The sequence below is a fragment of the Lipotes vexillifer genome, unplaced genomic scaffold (assembly GCF_000442215.2).
Source record: "Lipotes vexillifer unplaced genomic scaffold, Lipotes_vexillifer_v1.1 scaffold43, whole genome shotgun sequence".
Taxonomy (NCBI): domain Eukaryota; kingdom Metazoa; phylum Chordata; class Mammalia; order Artiodactyla; family Lipotidae; genus Lipotes; species Lipotes vexillifer.
Genome location: NW_006770037.1, coordinates 3,577,970 through 3,597,717, shown reverse-complemented (window position 1 = coordinate 3,597,717; position 19,748 = coordinate 3,577,970). Strand labels below are relative to the sequence as shown.

Sequence of the window (19,748 nt, the reverse complement as noted above, 5' to 3'; positions counted from 1 at the left end):
CATTTCCTGCCAAAGCTTAGCATTCTTGCAGACAACCTCTTTTATTTTAAACCAAAACTAAATAATATTTTTGGTTTACAATTTTTCTTTCTTCTGAAGTCTCCACATATTAAGGAGAAAAACAAACAAACAAACATGACATGTCATACAGGTCATGTTCACGGACTCAAATGCAATAATATTCAAAAACAATACTTTAAAAATCCATGATGTGGAAAATACAGATGCTCAAAAGAAAATCTCAGCTTAAAGGAAATCAAAACAAAAGTTAACACAAAATTTTTTAAATTGGTGACAAATGTCTATTGTCAGAGGAATGTACAAATAAGCTGTGGCATATCCATAGTTAAAAATGAATGAATAAAAGCTGCATGTATGAATTTTAAAGCTAATATTAAGCTAATAAAGCAAATGACAGAATAATTTATATAAAGTTTAAAAACACGCAAAACACTATTACATGTTGTTTCTTGGATACATGTATATGTATTAATCATATAACAACATGAAATTAAGTAATAAACACACCACAAAACTATTAGAATAAATGAATTCAACATGGTTGTAGGATACAAGATTAATATATAAAAATCTGTTGCATTTCTATACACTAATAATGAAATATCAAAAAGAGAAAGTAAAAAAACAATCCCTTTTAAAATTACATCAAAAAATATTAAAATACCTAGGAATAAACTTAACCAAGGAAGTTAAAAACCTATACTGTGAAAACTATAAAACACTGATGAAGGATACTGAAGATTCAAAGAAATGGAAAGATATCCTGCAATCCCCAAATTTAATGCAACCCCTGCCAAAATACCCATGACATTTTTCACAGAACTGGAACAAATAATCCTAAAATTTAATATATGGAACCACAAAAGACCCAGAATTGCCAAAGCAACCTTGAGAAAAAAGAACAAAGCTGGAGGTATAACCCTCCAAGTATTCAGACTCTACTACAAAGCTACAGTAATCAAAATACATATACATACTACTATATATAAAATAGATAACCAACAAGGACCTACTGTATAGCACAAGGAACTATACTCAATATTTTGTAATAAGTTATAAGGGAAAAGAATCTGAAAAAAATAAATATATATGTATGTATAAGTGAAACACTTTGCTGTACACCTGAAACTAACACAAATCAACTATACTTCAATAAAAAAATTTTTTTAAGTTGCACAAACTCCTCTGTGGTGACACAAAAATTTTTTTTAAAAATCAAATTAGCCTGGTATTGGCACAAAAACAGACACATAGAACAACAGAACAGAGAGCCCAGAAATAAACTCAGACACCTACAGTCTATTAATGTACAACAAAGGAGGCAAGAATATACTCAGTCTCTTCAACAAGTGGTTCTGGGAAAACTGGACAGCTACATGTGAGATAATGAGATTAGAGCATTCCCTCACACCTTCTAAAAAAGTAAACTCAAAATGCTTTGAAGACCTAAACCTAAGACCTGAAACCATAAAACTCCTAGAAGAGAACATAGGTGGAACACTCTTTGACATAAATCGTAGCAATATTTTCTTGTATCAGTCTCCTAAGGCAAAAGAAATAAAAGGAAAAATAAACCGTACCTAATTACACTTAAAAGCTTTTGCACAGCAAAGGAAAGCATCAACAAAATGAAAAGACAACCTACTGAATGGGAGAAAGTATTTGGAAATGATGCAACTGACAAGGGGTAAATATCCAAAATATATAAACAGCTCATACAACTCAACATCAAAAAAAGCAAATAACTCAATCAAAAAATGGGCAGAAGGCCTGAATAGACATTTCTCCAAAGGACATACAGATGGCTAACAGGAGCATGAAAAGATGCTCGGCATTAGAGAAATGCAAATCAAAACCACAATGAGATACTACTTCACACCTATTGGAATGGCCATTGTCAAAAAGTCTGCAAATAACAAATGTTGGAGAGGATGTGGAGAAAAGGGCACCCTTGTACACTGTTGATGGGAATGGAAATTGGTGCAGCCACCATGGAAAACAGTATGAAGCTTCCTTAAAAAACTAAAAATAGAACTACCATATGATCCAGCAATTCCACTCCTGGGTACATATCCAGAAAAAACGAAAACACTAATTTGAAAAGATATATACACCCCAATGTTCATAGCACTATTTACAATAGCCAAGACATGGAAGCAACCCAAGTGCCCATCAACAGATAATTGGATTAAAAAATGTGTGTGTGTGTGTGTGTGTGTGTGTGTGTGTGTGTGTGTGTGTGTGTGGAATATTACTCAGCCATAAAAAGGGAATGAACTACTGCCATTTGCAGCAACATGGATGAACCTAGAGAATATTATGCTTAGTTAAATAAGTCAGACAAAGACATATGCTATATATCATTTGTATGTGAAATCTAAAAAGTAATACAAATGAATGCCTATGCAAAATAGAATCAGACTCAACAGATATAAAAAACAAACTTGTGGTTACCAAAGGGAAGTGGGGAGGGTAAAATTAGGGGTATGAGATTAGCAGATACAATCTACTGTATTTAAAATATTGATAGATAAGCAACAAGGATATACTGTACAGCACAGGGAAGTATACCCATTATCTTGTAATAACCTATAATGGAATATAATCCACAAAAATACTGAATCACTATGCTGTACACCTAAAACACAATATTGTAAATTAACTATACTTCAAAAAAAATTAAATGATAAACATTACCTTCAGTGCAGTGCCTACCTCTGGAAAGGGAGGGAAATGGGATCAGGGAGAGGTATACAAGATGCTTCATCTGAACCAATTGTTTTGTTCCTTTTATTAAAAAAAAACACACAAAAAACTCGAGCAAATATGACAAAATGTTAATATTTGATATTGAGTGGGGTACACGGGTTTTTTTCTATTATTTTTTCATGATTTTGTGTATCTGAAATATTCATGATCATAAGAACTGAAAGACAGCAAAATCCCCACATATCAAAATCTGTGGGATGCAAATAAGTTCAGAGGAAAACTTACAGCCTCTGAAAGGAATTAGAAAATAAGAAAAACTGAAAATAAATGAATTAACATTTAAAGACAAGAAGTTGGCAAAGTGCAACAAAATAAATGCAAAGAAAGTAAAAAGACTGAAAATGATAAGATCACATATGAATTAAACATAAAACAAAATACAACAAGAAAGTGCTGATAGAACTGCCTAGTATAATTTTAAAAGCTGTTGGAAAAAAACAATATGCTAGACCAGTAACCATCAAATTTTTCTTCTCAGAACTCCTTTACACTTTTAAAAGCTCTTCGGTTATTTCTATTAATATTCAATATAATAGAAGTTAAAGCCAAGAAAAATTATAAATGCTCATTTTAAAGTTTATTTTAAAATCATAACAGGTTCTCGTGAAATATAACTTCATTTTCCAAAACAAACAAACCAAAAAGATGTAGTGAGAAGACTGGCATTGCTTTACGTGTTTGCAAATTTCTTTAACATATGGCTCAATAGAAGACAACTGTTTCTACATTCAATCTGTTGTGACAGGTAGTTTTGGTTGAAGTATACGAAGGAACTATGGCCCCATGCAGATATGTCACTGGAAAACAGAGAAGTAGCCATTTCAGGTAATTGTTGATATCCTTTGACACAATAGCAAAACTCAACAGATGGCAATTTCTTAAAGATTAATCATGATGTAGAGTATGAAACCCTATCAATGAACTTTTTGTACTCTGTTACATTAAAATCCATTAGTTTGTCTTGTTCTTTGAATGAATCTTTTACCCAAGCCTGACTTTATAACATTGTGTATTGGTTATTTGGAAAATACTGGTTCACTGAGTTATGCAGATCTTCCAAACGTTGACACATTTCATTATATATACCAAAAAAGCACATTCATTATTACCACTACTGATCTCATCAGAAAAGACATTCTTAAGTGAATCCGATACTGTCTTTACTGGGAGTGAATAGTGGTGAAAATACAGTAACTACTAACACAGTTTGGAACCACTGCTTTGATCCTTGTTGAAGCACCAGCAATTTTACCTACTTGTTTTAACACCATCAGCGAAAAAGGCAAATAACATCTTAGTATTATCAAAGTAGTTTTGACCTTTTGGAGTTCTAGGAAGGACCCCGGCGATGCCCAGAGCACTGCAGACCACACTTCTGAGAACCACTGAGGTTGAAGATCCCTTGGAAAGTACAGTCAAGAGAAAATGAGAAGGTACAATAACATCAGGAACAAATAGGTTTAATAAAAAAAAGTATATTTTTAAATTATATAATTACACACACACACACACATATATATATGTGAATATATATATACGAATGAGCCAATAAGAGAAGCAAGCCAGAAGGCTTAAGTTGGAGGATTGAATCCTAGTTCCTCCAGTCAGTAGCTGCGAGACCTTGTTTAATTGTCCCCCCGTGCCTCAATTTCCTTATTTATAAAATGGAGATGTTGATAAAAGCACCCCTTCAATAAATTCTGGTGAGGATTAAATGAGTTAACGCAAGTACAGTGCTTTAAAAATGTCTGGCATGTGGTAGGTTGTATAAGTGATTATGTGTTAACTGTCATAATAGAACTCCACCAATGAATATGAAATTGCCCAATTTCTGAGGAAAACACAAATGACAAAAACTGAGTCAAGAAGAAAGAGAAAAATCTATCAACCAGTTGGTAGAACAGCCTGGATTTGGCCTCATTTTCCCAAGCACGGTCTCTGTGCAGCACCTCCCTCTTCTCTTAAGCACAACCTGGGCAGCTCCCACAGCTGTCCTGTAACTGCAGCTAATCCAAGTCCAGGTCAGTGTCGCTGGCCTTAGTGGCAGCAACAGGGAGGAGACTGTTCTTTAACTCCTCCTTTGCCCTCCCTTCTCTGGGGACCCAGATGATGAATGGGGTCAAAGGACAAACATCTCTACTCAACCGAGGGTGCAAATGCAGCCCCCTTCTGGTGATCACTGCTCCTCCTGTACACGCCGTCTAGGGCAGATCTCACAAGTGGCAGATGCCCATATATGATTCGTCCTGGGATGCAAGACATGTGAAAATCTGGTCCTGGCTCTAACCCTCTATGGGTGATACAGGTGCTGCCGTCTTGCGGCTGGGGTGAACACTTACAAGGTGCTCAAGCCTTACCCAGTGTCACTGACCTGCCAGAAATATACTAGTTTTACTACACCAAACTGAAGGGTATAGCTTGCTTCTCAGGTATCCCGTCACTCCTCCCTTCCACATCTCTCTGTTCTTTCTAGGGATCAAGATGTCTGCTCTCAACTACAGTTGAGTGGAAAGGCCCCATGGTAGAAGCATGGCTGAAACAGCAAGGAGGCCACCATATAGCACAGCAGGTACTTTAATACTCAGTGGCATAAGGGTCATTCTTCCTCCCTATAGTCACTCCCCAAACTGAGAAATATTCTCAGGCTTGCTTCCTGCCTCAATTGGCTGTTAACAGTGGCAAGAGGGGCCACTAGAGACTGAGGACACAGATGACCTCTCTTTTGATGCTCCCATCCTCTCCCAGCGATCTGCCTATAGGACACTGGGGAAGGGTAGACAGCTGGGGATGGATGAGACGAGTAGGCTAGTTTAGCCTTCCATCATTCAGGGTAACTAAGGAACTGGGGATACTTAACCTAGAGGGGAATGGACTTCAGAGAACATGGGCTAACTTGGCATATTTGAAGAATAAATGAATGGGAGTATGGTACGCTTTTCCTGTGTGATTCTGGAGTAAGTAGGACAAACTGATGTGAGTAACAGTAACACAACTTTCAATACAGTAACTTAATAACCATTAACAATTACAATTGTACCTAATTGTGAACTTCCCTCCACTTCAGAAGCAAAAAGATGAACATGTATTTGGTTGGGATGTTGAGGGAGGGAACAGAAATTAATCAGAGATTAAGACTGAGTCCTCAAAATCTCTTGCAATTTTTTTAAATTCAAACATATAAGGAGGTTGAAAAATAATACAGTTACACAGTTCTTCTGAGCAAGAATAGCAAGAAGGACTTCCCTGGTGGTGCAGTGGTTGTGAGTCTGCTTGCCAATGCAGGAGACACTGGTTCGAGCCCTGCTCCGGGAAGATCCCACATGCAATGGAGCAACTGCGTGTGCCACAGCTGCTGAGCCTGTGCTCTGGAGACCGCAGGCCATAACTGCTGAGCCCGTGGGCCACAACTGCTGAGGCCCGCGCACCTGGAGCCTGTGCTCCGCGACAAGAGAGGCCACTGCAGTGAGAAGCCCACGCACCATAATGAAGAGTAGCCTCCGCTCACTGCAACTGAGAAAGCCAGCGTGCAGCAACAAAGACCCAATGCAGCCAAAAATAAATTAATTAATTTATTAAAAAAAAAAAAAGAATAGCAAGAAGAGGCTGTAAGATGGAAAGTGGGATTTGTTTGCTTTTTTCAGAAGGCAGAGACATGAGTACCTTTATAGGCAACAGCAAAGGAAAAAGAGACGACGATGATACGGCATCTGGCTGGCCTTCAGACCAATTTCCCAGTGGTTTGCTGAAAGCAGCCCAAATTCCCAGGCCAGTTACCAATGGCCATGAGCAGTTTCTTCAGTTTCTCTCTCTATACTTTAGAAATACTATTTGGTGCATGTGCTATGTGGTGAAGGCACCACTTTAGATAATCCTCAAGGTATAAAAATGAATTTCAGGAATTCCCTGGTGGTACGGAGGTTAGGACTTGGCACTTTCACTGCCAGGCCCAGGTTCGATCCCTGGTCGGGGAACTAAGATCCCACAAGCCATGCAGTGTGGCCAAAAAAATAAAAAATAAAGATGAACTTCATCCATTCATTCATTTAAATATTTGAGCACAATTAAGTGTCAGGTACTTTCTCAGGGCTGGGGATAAAGCAAGGAACAAAAGAGATGGTTCCTGCCCTCCTGGAGCTTACTTTCTGGTAGGGAGGGGTATAGGGAATGACCAAGTATATACTGGAGGACTGTTAATGTTATAGACCAAGACAGGTAGGCGGATAGGGAGGCAGGGGGAATACTGGGTAGTCAAGACCCGATGAAAAAGGTGACACTTAAGCAGATTTCATGATGGTGAGCGAACCAGCCAAGACTGACACCCAAGAGAAGACAGCTGTAGCAGAAAGAACAGAAAGTGGAAAGGCCCCATGGTAGAAGCATGGCTGAAACAGCAAGGAGGCCACCATATGACATAGCAGGTACTTTAATACTCAGTGGCCTAAGACATTTGTCAATGGTTATTTAGCATCTGAGCACTCAGTGTTTTCAGCCAATTATTAAAAAAGAAAAAGAAAAAAAAAGATAACATATGTTATCAACATGTTCAAACAACAAAAAGGATAACATATGTAAACTGTGTAAAAGTGTCTGATAAGAAGGAAACAAAAAAGTTAATCATTACTTAAAATAATAATAGTAATAGTAAAAATAAAGTAGAGCTCTTCTACCTGAAGCAGGGGTGGTAGGTCTGAAACCCTAAATACTTGCCCCATCCTTTCTGTAACCCACACTACCTTCAGGACACAGCTTTCATTGCACAGAACCACAGAGAAGACCCAGAGCTCTAGTTAGAGGTGTACAAGCAACAAACCTACCCTGTCTGAAGTTGCAATTAATGATTGTGCTCTAAATTATGTTGATCTAAGTGCTAATGAAATCTGTTAAAGCTCAACGAAAATCAAAATCAGTCTGAATAATAAGCATCCCTTTATTTGCTGACGTCATTACAAAAACCGATTACATTAGCAACAAAAAGTGTTTTCTTGAGTTGAAGTCAGAGGCAGCTGCTCCCCAAAATGTTAAGTAAAACAGTGTACAACATCAGTATTAAAATGTTAAATTTTACATTGTCTTTACCACTTTTGATCTTCTGAACAATTTTATTGAGCAAAATAAAAGATTACATGTTTATTTTATTTTCAGGAATGTAAAGGTCTAATTATTCAAACAGTTTTTATTATAAAACTAAACTCTGAAGGTGTCTACAGAGTTGGCTTTTTTCTCTCTCTTTAAATCAGTAGTCTAACAAGGATTAGAAAAGACAAAACTCTGTTCAGTGTTTCTGACAAAGTAGAAAGGGTGAAAACATAAATAAGGCTTTAATTTGGCAAAATATAATACAATGCCTTCTGTTATCCTTGAATGAACAGTTTCCCAATTACTTCACTCTGTAAAAGATCAGAAAGAAAGAAATTCATTTTAAAACAAAGAAACAAAAGGCAATCAAAAGACATCTGTCAAATACCAAAAGTACATATGCCATTTGATCTAGCATGGCCTTTTCAACTAAGATCAGAACAATTAATACTGATGGTAATCAAAAATAAGAGAAAAATCTCAGGATTCAGAAGGAGCTTCTGCAAGGTGGATTTTTAAATATGTGAACCAAAATCTCAGACCAAACTGAGAATAATATAGGGATTTAAAAATCCTATTTAGAAAACATTTAAGAGAACAACATTGGGAGTCCATTTGTATTACTGTTCTACTCAAGAGACTGTAAAGCTATTAAGGTGAGTGAGCAGCACTGGAAAGAAACTGAAATTTACAACTCACCCCTGGCGAATAAATAATTTAAGCTTCAGACAGAGACTTTCTAAGGTCTTTTGAAGCTTTCCAAGTCAGATAAAATGACTAAAGAAATTAAACTTCAAAAGCCATTAGAGACTAAAAGGACTTAACCATATGCAAAATGTGAAGTTTGACTGGATCCTGGTTTGGAAAAAATAGCTAAGAAGATATTTCGGGTATAAGTGGGGACACAAATATGGGCTTTAAAATGGATGATATTAGAGCTACTGTTCTGGTATTTTTGGATGTGACAGTGATACTATGGATTTGTAAGAGAATGTCTTTGTTCTTAAGAGATACATACTTAAGTGCTTAGGGGTAAAATGCCATATTATCTGAAAGTTACTTTCAAATGTGTTGACATCAACAAAATATGTATATACACGAATAAAGAGATGAAGTAGCTGGAGGGTGTCAGTGTTATATATTATATATCCTTTCAACTTTTCATTAAGTGTGAAATCTTTCAAAATTAAAAAGTTGAGGGGAAAAGCAGCAATTAGAAAGTTAAAAAGCAAAGTTATCACTGGCTATCATGTTCTCTAATTAAAACAAGATTAACAGCTAATCAGAAAGTCTACATAGCCCACTGGTACATTAAACTAAGAAGTGCTGTGTAAACACATTACATAAAATGAAAACCTGATCCATATGACAGTCAAGTGTAAAGTGTAGAAATAAAAGCTAGTTTTTGTCTGAAACATTAACTCTTACACTCCAATAGCACCAAAAAAGAACTTTTTCCTTTCAGAAACAAGAGAAAACTGTATCATGAAAGAATCTATTTGTTAAAGGGAGTAAGGAAGACATATATATACAAAACACATACACAAAATTTCACCTCAGTTTTTCCTGGATAACATCAAGAGCCTCTCCAATTCAATATTGACAAACCAAATTAACAACTTTAGGAAAAAGCCAGAACTGAAGGAAGAAACTATAAGAAGCTGGCAATAAAGGATTAGACAGAATGAGGAGGAAAAAAAGCTGTGACAAGGATCAGAGCACACAGTGCTTGAAATAGGGAGAAGAAAAGTACAGATTAAGAGCACAGGGCCTAGGCCCAGACCACCTTAATTTAAATCCCAGCTCACCCAGTTACTAGCTGTGTGACTTTGGGCAACTTACAGAGCTTCTTTGGGTCTGCTGTAAAATGGGAATAAAAAAATAAGTAATAATATTAATCATCATCTTCATCATCATCACCATCATCCCTACCTATCTACTGCACTGGGTTGTTGTGAAAAATTAAATGAATGACCATATGTTAGAAGCATGTTCGTTCTTAGAGGCACATTCATGAAGTGTCAGCTGTTAAAATCATCAGCCTCCTTCCACATGATTCCACAAACAGGTTCCAAGGTAAAGGATCCTGGGTGTTATAGTCTGAATGTTTGTGTCCCCCCTCCATCCCCCAAAATTCCTATGTTGAGATTCTAACCCCCATGTAATGGTATTTGGAAGTGGGGCCTTTAGGAGATTCCACTGTCATGAATGGGATTAGTGCCCTTTTAAAAAGGACCCCAGAGAGCTCCCTTGCCCCTTTTGCCATGTGAGGACACAGCAAGAAAATGGCCATCTTTAAACCAGGAAGTGGGTCTCACCTGACAGAACCTACCGGTGCCTTAATCTTAGACTCCCCAGCCTCCAGAAATGTGAAAAATAAATGTCTGCTGCTTAAGCCACCCAGTGTATGGGGGTTTCGTATAGCAGCCCAAACAGACTAAGACATGGGGTGATAAAGTTTTCTGATATAGTCGGACATACACTTGGAACACTTAGAAGCCAGGCAGAGATGAAACACAAGAAAAAGTAGATATCTGGAAACAAAAAAGTATACTACAAAATACTAGTGTTAACGATCCAAAGCTACAAAAAAAATTACCTTAATTAAAAGGGGGGCAGGCGGATGACAGCCTTCTGTTTGGGGAGGTGGCAGGGGTGGGGAGAGAAGGATAGCAGATGAGCAGGAAGACTTCCAGAAGAAAAGAAGGGTTAATGTTTTACAAATTAAGGGCGCAAGACAAATGCCCCTACAACTCAAAGGCAGGCTAAGTTCTGTGTATTAGGATTTCGAAAACTAAATTACTATACATCATCTCTCTCATTTTTGTCTTTTAAAAATAGCTTTTCTCTTACTGAAAATGTACAGCATTATCTTAAACAATTCATATATACTTGTAGTATATACTAAAAAGAAGTAAGATTCCTGGTAGGAAGGTAAACTGGTGCAGCCACTATGGAAAACAGTATGGAGGTTCTTCAAAAAACTAAAAATAGTTACCACATGCCAATCCCACTCCTGGTCATACAGCTGAAGAAAACTCTAATTAAAAACGATACATGCACCCCAATGTTCATAGCAGCACTATTTACAAGAGCCAAGACATGGAAGCAACCTAAGTGTCCATCAACAAGAAGGCGTAGTATATACATACAATGGAATATTACTTGGCCATAAAAAAGAATGAAATAATGCCATTTGCAGCAACATGGATGCAACTAGAGATTATCATACTAAGTGAAGTAAGTCAGAAAGAGAAAGACAAATACCATATGATATCACTTATATGTGGAATCTAAAATATAACACAAATGAACTTATTTACAAAGCAGAAACAGACTCACAGACATAGAAAATAAACATGGTTATCAAAGGGGAAAGGGGGCTGGGGGAGGGATAAACTGGGAGTTTGAGATTAGCAGATACAAACTACTATATATAAAACAAGATAAACAACAAGGTTCTACTGTAGAGCACAGGGAACCTTATTCAATAAGGTTCAATATTCAACATATTGAATATTCAATATCTTGTAATAAACTATATGGAAAAGAATATGAAAAAGAATATATATATGTATATATATAACTAAATCACTTTGCTGTACACCAGAAACTAAAACAACATTGTAAATTAACTATGCTTTAATTAAAAAAAAAAAAAGCAGTAATAACGTATACCTAAATAAAGCAGCAAAGAAAAAAAAGATTCTTGACATCAGACATTAACCTATATATTCTGATGATTAAGAAATCTGTATTTCCAATTTAATTATCTGGTAGTAATTTTAAAAGAGTTGACAAGAGGGAGAATACACTGAGCAAAAATGATGGCTGAAGTTAAAAACTTGAGGGTAACACAAACATTTAAAGGGCATAAAGAAGAGCTGTGGGAACCAAGAGATCCCTAAGGAGGGGTTATCACTGTCAGTGCTGGCTAGAACCTATGCAAGGAGAGAGTTCTCAAGTGTTGGTGGACCTCTAGCTTCATACAATCCATCTATCTTTCATGATACACTGCTGACCACTCAACCGCCCTTTCACTTGCCAAATTTGAAATTAAGTTCATCAGCTAACAAAAGAAAGTTGAGTTTATCTATCACTTAGGTGAGCTGCCTGCTAAACAACAGTTCAGTTTCTGCTGTGTTGCCAGGGTATATGTATTTCTTTTAACAAATTACACACTACATTTTTATAAATTAGGAAGAAAAAAATCTGGAAAAATAGAAGTGTTAACTACCAATGATCAGTGTAAGTCTCAAATTTAATATGATTAAGGCAAATGTGGAAATAGGCAAGCAAAAATGGTTCAGACCACGTGTTTGAGAAGAAAAAGAAAATACTGAAGAACACTTTTGAGATGCCGGAGAGATACAACTGACAAGGTCTAAAGACAAAGGGTAACAGGCCATCTTATAATTTTTTAGGTTCTCAGAAGCAAAACCCTTCCCTTAGAAAACAGAGGCCTAAGGACTGACCTCACAGTATTTAGAATAATTCACAACTATTTTCAGTATCTTATAGGCAAAAGATGATCCTGTATTAGCTCTAGCAATTAGGAAATCATTAATGAATTACCTCAGCAAAAACGGTTTCAACAGAATGGCAGAAAGAGAAGCCATTCCAGAGGAGATGGAGTAGTTAGTAGCATGAGACTGTAAGAATAGTTTCTTCTTTTAAGAATTTTTGTTAAACAGTGAAGTAAAAAAATTAGGGTGGTAATCTGAAGAAAGTGCAAAGTTAAAATAATATATTTGAGCATTTTTCAAGACTGAACAGAAGCAGTGAGTGGAGAGGACTGAAGATGTGGACTTCAGGACTGAAGCAGGACTGAAGATGTGGGAAGGAAAGTTGCCCTGGGAAGCAGGAAACGAGGTTATTTTCTAATTTGGGGAAGAGTGGTCAGGTGGCAGATATTTAACTCTAGGCAACTGAGAGGTCAGCTTACCAAAGATAAAAGATTAAGGTATAATTATTTTTGCTGACAGGTTATAAGAATGAGTTGGGTTTATTTGAAAAGTCTTCTTAGAGGTAACTGACCTGAAATAGCATTTTAAAGGAGAGTGTATGCTAAGACAGGCCAGAGGACAATCATTCTACAAAAGTGAGACAGAATGCCCCTGTGATCAAGATGGAGGTCCATCCCAACTTTTCCAGAGCACCTAACCTATCCTGAGGCCTTTGTATAGCCTAAGAGTCTTAAGTTTGGGTTCTGAAAGGGACAATTCAGTGATGAGTTGCCCCTGGCACTGCACAGGCCACCCTACTCATGTCCAGGACACCACAATTATTATAGAACAAACAGCTTCAAAAGAAGAATATCTAAAGTATTCAGTGCGTATCAGAACACCCTAACTACCCAAGGCACTGTGACTTAAGTCATTCTTAAAACAGGCAAAACCCAGGAATCAAATCAATCAACATGCATTTCCAGGTAATATGGGCAATAAAATTTTATAGCTTGGTTTGTTTATCTTCAGTTAAGACTTTCACTTCAGGAGTTAAAAAATGGATTTCTTTGATTACCCACAGCAAACTTAAATAAAATCCAGCTTCCAATGTAAAGAAACTGTGATGACTTGATTTTCAGTTCAGCATCTTACCTCAGTAAAAACATTATAGTCACTTTATTTTACCAAGTCATTAAAAAAAAAAGAAATCACACAGATATTTTATCAGAACATCAGGATAAACTAAAGAAACAGTTGCAGACATTATGGCAATGAACAAAACCTAGGTAAACAAGTTATGAGTCTGTTCTGTAAAAAGGTCAAAAGAGGCAAAGAAAAAGGGTTTTTACATGAAAACACTAATTGGAAAAGATATGTTCACTGCAGCATTATTCACAATAGTCAAGATATGGAAACAACCTAAGTGTTCACCAATGAATGAATGGATAGAGAAGATGTGGTATGTATGTGTACACACACACACACACACACACACACACACACACACACACACACAGTGAAATACTACTTGGTCATAAAAAAGAAGGAAATCCTGCCATTTGCAACAACATGGTTAGAACTTGGAGGTATTATGTTAAGTAAAATAAGTCAGATGGAGAAAGACAATATGATTTCACTCATATGTGGAATCTAAAACAAAACAAACAGACAAAACAAAAACAAACTCATAAAAGAGAACAGCTTAGTAGTTACCAGAGGGGAAGGGAGTTGGAGGGTGGACAAAATGGGAAAAGGAAGTCAACTGTATGGTTATAGATGGTAACTAGTCTTGTGGTGGTGATCATCTTACAGTGTACACATGTGTAATGCTATACTCATGAAACTTACATATTAAAAAAAAAAAAAAAAAAAGGCATGTTTTTTTCTCCTCCAAGCTACAAGACCAAAAAATATGTACAAGATGGAAATAAAACTCCAAGAAAGCTATAAAGCTGTCATTTGGAGGTTCTGAGAGAGATAAAGAGGGAATATTTCCACTAGGGTAACAAGAGTTCCTATATTTAAAGTAAATACACACTATACATACATTTACACACACACTATGTCAATTATCTATAGACAGACAGTAATACTTCAGTTATTCTTACCTAATACCTGATAGTGTTCTTTCTCCTTTGTGAGCTGTTGGTTTACTGCCTGAAGTAACTGCTGTAACTGTGTTACAGTCTGATTTAGACTTACAGACATTGTCTCCTTCTCAGAAGACTCCTAAAAAGAAGATGGAAGAGATGAAAAACCCTGAGCCCAAGAAAAACGCATTTGCAACCAAAACCGAAAATAGTTTATTGCTGTTTTAAACACAAACAAAAAAATCTGAAAGATGATATGAAAATTGACAATAAAAACCACACAGAGCAATAGTGTTTGCTACCTAGCATTGCAAATTAGCTTGCATCAAAGAAAGTTATGTTATAAATGTTGTTACTAGGTTACAAAGGGAAAAATCTAGAATCGATGAATATCAGATATAAATCCATTTCTCCTTTCAGAAAAAAAATTGCAAGGAACCAAAGGAGAGTACATTCATGACAACAGAAAAATAAGTTAACATATATTGAGCTCTTACTAAACTTGAGGCACTGTTTTAAGTGTTACCCACTATTCTAAGTGTTTTATATAGTAATTCATTTATTCCCTTCAACAATCCTACAAGATAGGTACTAATATCATTGCCTTTTACAGATGGAGCAACTAAAGCAGAGAGGATAAAGAGTTTCCCCTCCGTCAGTCACACAGCTACTGAATAGTAGAACCAGGATTCAACACAAGCGGCAGAGTCTACATTCTTAAGCAGTATACCATAATACTTTCCACCACAAACCTAAACATTAACATAATAATATCTCACCAAGCTAAAGTGAAAACAAACATTAATAAGAACACTGCATTTCAGATAAGATACCTCAAAGAAAAAACAACCTTGAGTTAAGAATGCAACATAATTGATAGAAGCACATTAAAAAGGCATTTTTTTAGGCAGAGATGGATCCTGTACATTTTTTATTCTTCACATAATTTACAAGGTAATCAGCCCAGAGATTTGGAGCTAAAGAAAATGCATACCGTTTCTCGGGAAACATCACTATTCTCAATAACAGTAGTGTCTCCAGCAGCTTTTACTATTTTTGACTGGATAAGATCCAGTGACTGTTGAGCCTGTGAGGAAAGCAATATGGAGCCTCTGAATAATACAACTGATAAATAAATATATACAAGAAAAAAAATGAGTGATTTTCTTACACTCATTATATTTTGTACAAAACTAAAGCTCTTCTCAAAATACAACATAAAGCCAACCTGTTCCATTTTTTCCCCCAAATCAAATAGCTTTCTCCCCCACCAGATTATAAAAACACGTGCTCACCATTTTAAAAAGTTCAAACAATGCAGAAAATGTATAAAGAAATTAAAAGCAGAAATAACCAGTGATATTTAGGTTAACATTAGTCTAGATCAGAGGTCAGCCAAATCTAGCCACACACAGCCTGTTTTTGTAGAGCTCACAAGCTAAGAATGGTTTTTACATTTTTAAAGAGTCGTGCTAGACAAAAAAACAAAGAGTATATGAAAGAAACTATAGGTGGCCCACAAATCCTAAAACAGTTTGTGAGTTTGCTGACCCCTAGTCTAGATCCCTCTTTAGTGCATATATGTCCTAACAGAAAATTGGTAGAAAATGTTCTATAAATGGGCTTTTAACATACATGCTGTTTGACGAAGCATTTTCTTTTTACATGTCAATAAATATTTATGTGCATTTCCAATTCAGAGTTGCACAGTATTTCTATTACATAGATATGGTGCAGTTCACTTTCAACTACTGTTGCCATTTTATGCCAAATAACATGGCATATCCATATCTTTGAGCACCTGTTTAATATCCTTAAAGTACCTTCTGAGAAAATAAACTGCTAGGCTAAAACTGCAAGTTTTATATTTTGTCCAGTGATCAAACATTCACGTTATCAAAATATAAATCAGATTGCTCAATTGTGACAATGTATCATACATCTAAGTCAGAGCTCTGAAACTTTTTTTTTAATAATTCACATTCTTAATTTATTTTCATTCACAAAATAGCCCTTGTAAATGCCATTTTATAGAAGATAAACTTGAGACTTGCAAAGAGCAAATAACTGCCCCATGGTCACACAGCTCAGAAGTGGTACCAGTAGGATTCAAACCTAATGAAACTCTAAGTTCACATTTTATCTACTGGTGACATCAAAGTAATCTGAAGCAACTCTAGATTCCTAGACCTTTGCATAACAATTATGATATAATCATACAGAACCAACAGAAATATTTCTTTCAACCTTTAGAAGAGTGGCAAATTTAATTGTTTTGCTAATGACTAGATCTGCTATAAACAATCTTAGCTCCAAAGCAGCTCTGATAAAAGCATTTATGAATTACACTATTAAAAATCTCAAAACAGGGGCTTCCCTGGTGGCGCAGTGTTTGGGAGTCCGCCTGCCGATGCAGGGGACACGGGTTCGTGCCCCGATCCGGGAAGATCCCACATGCCGCGGAGCGGCTGGGCCCATGAGCCATGGCCGCTGAGCCTGCGCGTCCGGAGCCTGTGCTCCGCAACAGGAGAGGCCACAACAGTGAGAGGCCCGCGTACCACACACACACAAAAAAAATCTCAAAACAGAATTACAAATAACTTGTCAACCTAACGCAAAGAATAAAAAATGTAATCCTAAAAATCACCCATCTATATGACATTAAGAAAAACATATTTCTACAAAGAAATAAAGGGACAAATTTCTGAAACATCAGAGGTCTATATATATATACTTCTTTCACATTCATGAAGATCAAAAGAAATATACTTTGTAAATGACTATATAAGCAAATCCCAATAAAAAACATATAGAGGGCTTCCCAGGTGGCACAGTGGTTGAGAGTCCGCCTGCCAATGCAGGGGACGCGGGTTCGTGCCCCGGTCCGGGAGGATCCTGCATGCCGCAGAGCGGCTGGGCCCGTGGGCCGTGGCCGCTGAGCCCGTGCATCCGGAGCCTGTGCTGAGCAACGGGAGAGGCCACAACAGTGAGAGGCCCGCGTACCGCAAAAAAAAAAAAATATATATATATATATAGATGTAACCAATTTTAAGAGTCACATCAACTGAATTCAAAATTTAATCTACACTTTACAAAGCAATTAATTATATACATATGATGAAATGAAGAAGCAAATTAAGAATGGAAAAACAAGCCAAAAAGTCTAGTTCCAAATATGTAACTGTATAACAAACAGCTTAAATTTATAAACAAATTAATGTAATGATGCAAAAGAATGAATCCAGGGTTAGCAGTATGTCTGCTTAAGATTCAAGGTACAACATAATATGATGATATGGCATCTTCAGGACAAGCAGTGTCTTACCTTATGCAAGTCACCAGCTACCTTCTGTCTTTCACTTTGTTCAGTTCTAAGTTTTGCAAGTGTTTCATTTAACTGCTTCTTTAACTGTAAAAATACAGGAACACCACAATTAATTCACATCCTTCTTTGATTCCTTCTTTGATTATGCTGAGACCTCTAGGACTGAAGAATGAATGAGAAAGAATGGGATCGCTAACAGTTATTATGCACAGTGGATTAGCCAATATGCTGCACCAAATGTACAGAAAAGCTAAGAAGTGGAGGTTCCAATCTGTAAAGCTAAACATCAGAAAAGCTACAAAACCAACTAGAGTTGAGAGTAGAAAACTGCAAATATAAAAACAAAACCATCAAATTCCAGTAGATTACATTTTTTAAAGTATTACAATTCACTATTCATAGGGTAGTTCATTCACATTTATTTCAAATTAAAAGGCAAGTCATAAGAAATTTTACTAGTTTTTAAATGTTTAAAGGCTTTCTTAACCTATATAGTTCAGTTAAGAAGAATCAACTGTGTGATATTTAAAAAACAACATTGAACAGAAGATTACAAATCCAGTAAAATGAAATCTTCAAAAATTTAAATGTCACTCATCCTTTAAGATGTCACTAGAAAGATGAGTACAAGACCACACTGGCCTAGCTATATCAACAAGACATGTCTTAATAGATACATCTCAACCAACTTGTTGAAACAGTTATAAAGCTCTATTAAACTCTAGAGCTAATACGTAATGACTGTTCTCTTAGTAACTATTCTGATTACGTAAGAATGAGGGAAATGGACTCACTGACAAAAGACAACTTTTTCTTATTAAACTCATCAAGTTAATTATGTCTCTCACCCACAGGCACAGCATTCCAAACAGTTCTGGAAACCCAAAAGGGGGAAATATAAGACACTGACATTTCGAACATGTAGAGAGAATTAGTGCAGGACATTCCATTTGGAAATTTTATTTTGGGAACTCTATTTATCCCAAATGCTTCAGTTCTTGCTCCTTTACTTAACTCTGATTTCACACATCAGAGAGGTTATTCCTTTGGCCCAGGAACACACAATGTATAAGCAAACAAAATTATTTTAATATATCTTAAAATGTGGCAACAGTTACCCTGAGCAAAAAGCAAACAGGAAGATTAAAATGAAGACTGCAAACTCAAGGCAAAAAAATTTTAAATATCACTCAAAATGACCTCTTGACAGAAGTAAAGGGTCAAAATGTACAAAGAGAGCATCAGACTGAATGGAGACTCAACCATAATCCTGTGGGTTTGATGCTGCACTGCAGTCAGCCACCAAGCATCAAAGTTAAAAGTAAAATCTCCAACAACTGTAGGTGGAAGTGGTTTTTTAAAAAACACATTACAGGGGCTTCCCTGGTGGTGCAGTGGTTGAGAGTCAGCCTGCCGATGCAGGGGACACGGGTTCATGCCCCAGTCCGGGAGGATCCCACATGCCGCGGAGTGGCTGGGCCCGTGAGCCATGGCCGCTGAGCCTGCGCGTCGGGAGCCTATGCTTTGCAACGGGAGAGGCCACAACAGTGAGAGGCCCGCGTACCACCAAAAAAAAAAAAAAGGAAAAATAAAAACAATAACACATTACAGGATAAGTATATCACTTAAAGCTGTTGCATATCATAGTACCAATCTGTGCAATGTATAGCAAATGTATGCATAAAACCTTAATTGAATCATTCCCACACTGCAGTGGGAATGATTCAATTAAGGTAAAATAAAGGTAAATTTTACTTCAAAAATAGAAAGGGGCGTGTGTGTGTGTGTGTGTGTGTGTGTGTGTGTGTGTGTGTGTCGGGGTGGGGACTCTGTGTACATTTCATAGAGAGCTCTACTCTGAAAATTGATTCCCATAAATCACTGCTGTAACACTGCTTAACATGAATGAGTTAAGAAATTTTCTTTGGTACATACAGCAGTACTAAAAAGAAAATCCCAAACTTGGCAGCATTAACTTATAGTAAGGAGAAAACTGACTTACTGCAATTGTACTAGAGT

At 36.6% G+C, this 19,748-nt stretch overlaps 1 protein-coding gene across 6 annotated transcripts in view; it reads right to left on the bottom strand.

Moving 5' to 3' along the window:
- Positions 1–4,038: 4,038 nt before the first annotated feature.
- The window catches only part of KTN1 (kinectin 1), an 83,276-nt gene continuing 67,566 nt past the window's right edge, over positions 4,039–19,748 (bottom strand). For 4 of the 6 annotated variants that reach the window (XM_007445989.1, XM_007445990.1, XM_007445988.1 and 1 more), the window contains 4 exons: positions 17,730–17,813; positions 15,399–15,491; positions 14,423–14,543; positions 7,696–8,177 (listed from right to left, as the gene is read on the bottom strand). In XM_007445989.1, the coding sequence (XP_007446051.1) occupies positions 8,173–8,177; positions 14,423–14,543; positions 15,399–15,491; positions 17,730–17,813 (303 nt within the window). In that variant the 3' untranslated portion in view covers positions 7,696–8,172. Of the gene's footprint in view, positions 4,192–7,695; positions 8,178–8,395; positions 8,402–14,422; positions 14,544–15,398; positions 15,492–17,729; positions 17,814–19,748 lie in introns of those variants that run through there. The other 2 variants (XM_007445987.1, XM_007445991.1) reach the window with 2 other exon arrangements.